At 72.3% G+C, this 5,107-nt stretch overlaps 1 protein-coding gene across 1 annotated transcript; it reads left to right on the forward strand.

Moving 5' to 3' along the window:
* Window positions 1-1,098: 1,098 nt before the first annotated feature.
* FEZF2 (FEZ family zinc finger 2) lies at window positions 1,099-2,843 on the forward strand. The gene is made up of 4 exons (XM_075005649.1): window positions 1,099-1,836; window positions 1,932-2,066; window positions 2,159-2,291; window positions 2,596-2,843. Exons 1-4 carry the CDS (start codon window positions 1,099-1,101, stop codon window positions 2,841-2,843), a joined length of 1,254 nt encoding a protein of 417 aa, XP_074861750.1.
* Window positions 2,844-5,107: the final 2,264 nt, after the last annotated feature.

Consider the following 5,107-nt stretch of genomic DNA (forward strand, 5'->3'; position numbering starts at 1 on the left):
TGCGGGAGCTTAGCCCGCAGACACAACCGGCCGGGCCAGGAGCCGGCCCCTGGCTGGCTGGTGGGAACTCGGCTCAGCTCGGCTCGCCCTGGCCCGGCCCGGCCGTCTCCCTGCACAGCCCAGGGGCCCGGCTGAACTTCACCAACCCGAGCCTGGAGAGCGGCCCGACAGCTGGCCGAGCCCCCCCGGCCCCGGGCGGCCTGTTCCCACGGCCCGCTGGAAAGGCCCGGGTCCGCTGGCTCTTCGGGCCAGGCCGTCGCGCTCCGCTCCCGCGACCCCTCGTCGGGGCGGAGGAAAGCCGGGCCGACGCCGCTGCAGGGGCGAGCGGGGAAGCGGCCGGGCGGCACAGAGCCGGGGCGGGGCGGCCGCCCCCCGAGCCCGCGGGCAACCGGGCCCTCCCCTGGCCAGAGCCCAGGCGGGCGAGCGCCGGGCCTCGCGCGGGTCAGGTGCGCCGGGGGCGGCGGGGACTCGGCCACGCGCGGCCGCGGGGGAGCGCGGGAGGCTCCGGCCGGGCCCGGAGCGCGCCGGGAGCGGGGCTGCCGCGCGTGGTGCTTGAGCACCCCCCCGGCCCCCTCCCCCCCGCTCCCCCGCCAGCCGCCGCGTCTCCCCGCCCCGTTCGCCACATGCCAAACGCTCCCGCGCCTCGGCAACTTGCTGGCCCCCAGCCCCAGCCCCAGCCCCAGCCCAGCACAGGCGGGCGGAGCGGCGAGCGAGCGCTTCGGCGGGCAGCAGGAGGGCTCGGGCGGGCGGCTGGACGTGACCCCGCGCGCGGCCGCCCCGCTCCGAGTGTGACCGCGCTGCTGGGACGCGCCTCGTCGGGGCCGGGCCGAGGTAACTGGGCGGGAGCGGGGCCGGGGAGAGCCGGGCAGGGCGCGGGGCTCCGGGCGGCCCGGGAGCCGGCTGTGGGCTGGCGGCGCCCCCCGCCCGCCCCGTCCCGTCGCGTCCCGCCCCGCCCCGCCCTCGTTGTGGCTCCGGCCATTGGACGGGGGGAGGGGGACAAACCGAGGCGCCTGTTGCACTGATTCGTCTCCCGGGTTTTGTGCGCTGCAGAGCCGAGCCGAGCCGAGCCGGGAGCGCCCCGCCGCGCGCCCGCCCGCCATGGCGAGCTCGGCGGCCCTGGAGACCGTCGTGCCCTCCTCCTGCCCGCGCCACGAGGGCCGCAGCGGCGCCGCCAACCCCGCCAAGACGCTGGCCTTCTCCATCGAGCGCATCATGGCCAAGAGCGCCGAGCCCCGGCCGGGCGGGCTGCAGCCCGAGGCGGCCAAGAAGAGCCCGAGCCTGTGCCCGGCGCTGCCCTGCGTGCTGCCCGTCCCGCCGCTGGCCTACGAGCTGCACTCCAAGGCGCTGCTGAGCTACGCCGAGCTCTGGCGGAGCAGCCTGCGGAGCCCGGCCGGGCCGTGCAAAGCCAACTGCGGCGTGTGCTGCAAGGCGGCGCCGGGCCCGGGCCCGGGCCCCCCGCCGCCGCCCGCCGGCCGGGTGATCAAGCCGCAGGCCATCAGCCAGGCGGCCGCGCTGCCCGCCGGGGGCTCCGTCTACTACTTCAACTGCCTGGACTCGGCCTACCCGCCCGGCGACCTGCTGCGCGGCCCGCTCTTCCCCGCCGGCCTGCTGGGCGCGCCGCCCCCGGCCGCCGCCCCGCACAAACTCTTCCTGCTGGAGAGCGCGGCCGACAAGCTGGCGCCCCCCCGGGAGCGGCTGCCCGGCCCGCTGGAGCAGGCGCTGAAGGAGAACGCGGCGCTGGGCGCGGAGCGGCCCGGCCTGAAGAGCCACGGCGGCAAGGCCGGCGGCGCGGCGGAGGGCAAGCCCAAGAACTTCACCTGCGAAGTGTGCGGCAAGGTAGGGCTGCGGGCGGGCGCGCGCGGGGGGCGTCCCGTCCCGTCCCGTCCCGTCCCCGGGGCCGCGCCTGACCGCCGCCGCGCTCTGCCCCGCAGGTCTTCAACGCGCATTACAACCTGACGCGGCACATGCCGGTGCACACGGGGGCCAGGCCGTTCGTCTGCAAGGTCTGCGGCAAGGGCTTCCGCCAGGCCAGCACGCTCTGCCGCCACAAGATCATCCACACGCAGGTACGGCCGCGCTCCGGGCGCCCTGGCGCGGCGCGGGGGGCCACCGGCGCGTCCCGCCGGCCCCCGCCCGACTCACCCTGCTCTGTCCCCAGGAGAAGCCCCACAAGTGCAACCAGTGCGGCAAAGCCTTCAACCGCAGCTCCACGCTGAACACGCACATCCGCATCCACGCGGGCTACAAGCCCTTCGTGTGCGAGTTCTGCGGCAAGGGCTTCCACCAGAAAGGTACCGCGGCGCGGCGCGGGCGCGGGCGCGGCGGCCCCTGCCCCGGGGCTGTCCTGGGGCTCCCTCGGCGCGGCGGAGGGGCCCTTCCCTGCCGGTTCCCGAGCGCGGCCCCCCACCCCACCCCACCCCACCCCCATTTGCTCCGGGTCAGAGCGCTGCCCCGGCCTCTCCCCGCGCAGCCCGGCAGCGGCTTTGACGCCGAGCGAGTCTGACAACTCCCCGCCTGCCCCGGCGGGACCCTTCCTGCCGGGGCCCGGCCTGGGTAACCGCGCGTCCCTCTCTCCCCTCTCCCGCTCTCCGGCAGGCAACTACAAGAACCACAAGCTGACGCACAGCGGGGAGAAGCAGTACAAGTGCACCGTGTGCAGCAAGGCCTTCCACCAGATCTACAACCTGACCTTCCACATGCACACGCACAACGACAAGAAGCCCTTCACCTGCGGCACCTGCGGCAAGGGCTTCTGCCGCAACTTTGACTTAAAGAAGCACGTCCGCAAGCTGCACGACAGCGCGCCGCCGGCGAAGGAGCTGCCCCGGGGCTTGCAGAGCTGAGCGCCCGGCGGAGCCCGGCCTCGGCCTCGCCGCGGGCGCGCAGCGCTTGGACAGAGGACGGGACGATGCGGCGCGCACCGAACTGCTGGCCGGGGCGGTCGTTGGCCGGGTCTGTACAATTAAATGTCACCGCCCGAGCGCCTGCGGCACGTCTCTGGGACCCGGGCGGGCGGCGGGGGCGCCTGGGGCCGGAGAAGAGCCGCCGCGTGGCCGTGCCGAGGCTGGAAGCCGCCGTTCCCGGCGCGGCTGGCCCGGGCGCCCGCGGAGAGGATCGGGGCGCTGAGCGCCTGGCTCTCGGTGCCGCCGGTTTGCAGGCCCGGCCCGAGAAATGAACCACGGCCGGAGCCGCGAGAAGGAAGAGGCCCGAGCCTCGGCGCCGGCCAGTCACCTGTTCGCCTAAGTGCCCGGCCCTGGGCCCCTCCGCGCAGCTCCCGCGGGGAAGCGCGCCGCTGCCTTCGCCCCAGGTGCGGCCGAGCAGGCTGCGGGGCCTGGCCGGGGGCGTTGGGGCGCCGAGCGATGCGGGGGGAGACAGCTCAGACTGAGGGCGGCGAGTCGCGCGACGAGCCCCGCTCCAGGAGCCCCGCGGGGCAAGGAGGGAGGGGGTCCCCGTGCCCAAGCGCCGGCTCTGCGGCCGCCCGGCGCGGCCCGGCCCGGCTCAGCTCAGCTCCCGCCAGTCGCTGGAAGCGGGCGCTGGGCCCGAGCCGGGAGGGCTGCGCCTTCCCCTTCATTAAGGCGCTTGGCGGCGCGCTGCGGCCGGAGTAATGACCCAAATGAAGAGGGACCCCACGGCCCCTTCCGCCCGCATTAGCTTAATCGCCTCGCTCTCAGCGGGCCCGGCCGGGCCGCCGCGGGACCATCGAGCCCCGCGCTCGCACGAAGGAGGCCCCGCTCCGCTCCCGGCCTCCTTGTGGGCCCGCGCGGAGTGTGCCCGCGTCTGGGGACCAGCCGAGCGGCGCGGCTCGGTGCAGCCGGCCCGGCGGTGCGTGCCGCTCGCTCGGCCCGGGCGCGCCAACGAAGCCCCAGCGCCCGTTTGGAGGCCGCGCTTAGGACCCGCTGCAAGAGCCCAAGGCGGGGCAGAGGAAGAGTCCGGCTCAGGGCAGCGGCTCGGATGTCCCTGCCCGGCTCGCCCTTGTCCTGGAAGAGGCGCTGACCCGCAGAGCGGGTCCTCACTCCCCCCCCCCCAGCGGCAGGGCTGTGGGGCCTTGCAGGGAGCTCCGCAGGGCGGGCGGGCGGCGGGGCGAAGTGATGAGAGGGCACGGCCCTGGGAGGAGAGGCTCAGGCCTTTGGCTTGTTTCCTTTGCAGAGGAGAAGAGTGAGGGGCCATCTGAGCGCAGCCTTCAATGTTGTGCAGAGGCTGTTCTCAGCGGTGAGGGGGAGCGGAACAAGGAGCCATGGGCTGAAGTTACAGCGGGAGAGGCCTAGGTCAGGTATTAGGAGAAGCTATTTCCCCAGGCGGGTGGTGAAGCACTGGAGTGTGTTAGCCGGAGAGGTGGTGGAAGCTCCATCCCTGGAGGTTTTTAAGTCCTGGCTTGACAGGGTCCTGGCTGAGATGATTTCGTTGGGGGTTGATCCTGCTTTGGGCAGGGGGCTGGACTCAAGGACCTCCTGGACGACCTCTGCAGGGCAGCCTAAACTCGAGCTAAACTGTGTAATCTGTGCTCCCCACACTGAGTGGCTTATTTCAAACTAGTTCGAAATAGATTGTCTCGGCATTTGGTGATGTCTGAACAGCAACACATGTCAAAATAATGTGCTATTGCAAAACATCCCTTACTCCTGTTGCAACAAGGATGCCAAACTAGCACGCCTAATAGTTTGGGAAAATATTTTGAAATAATGGGAGCCTTCAAAGGCTACATCTACACTGCAGCCATCTGTCGACAGAGGTTACTATCGGAAGGGATCTTCCAGCAAACAATCCGTGACCAGCTCACATCCACACAAAAAAACGGATGGAGAAAGTGATCCACTCCGTCACCAGCGTGCGGCCCGTGCTGACAGACCAGCCCCGGGGGAAGCTCAGCGAACAGGCTGCCCAGTGAACCGGAAGCCCCGTCTGTCGACAGAGGGCTCCCGCAGCGTCTACACGGCTCTTTCGTGGCCAGTTTGGCCTTAGTCCCCCTTGCGGAGAGGCAGAAGGCTGGCGGCGGAAGTGCCGCTTTTGTCACCACACTGTGGCCAAAACGCCTTGAGTGCGTCGATGCTCCAGGAGTTTTGTATGGAGGGGCGGCGGATCCCGGGGCGGCTGAGCCGAACGGCTGTTC

Source organism: Carettochelys insculpta, chromosome 11 (assembly GCF_033958435.1).
Source record: "Carettochelys insculpta isolate YL-2023 chromosome 11, ASM3395843v1, whole genome shotgun sequence".
Lineage (NCBI taxonomy): Eukaryota > Metazoa > Chordata > Testudines > Carettochelyidae > Carettochelys > Carettochelys insculpta.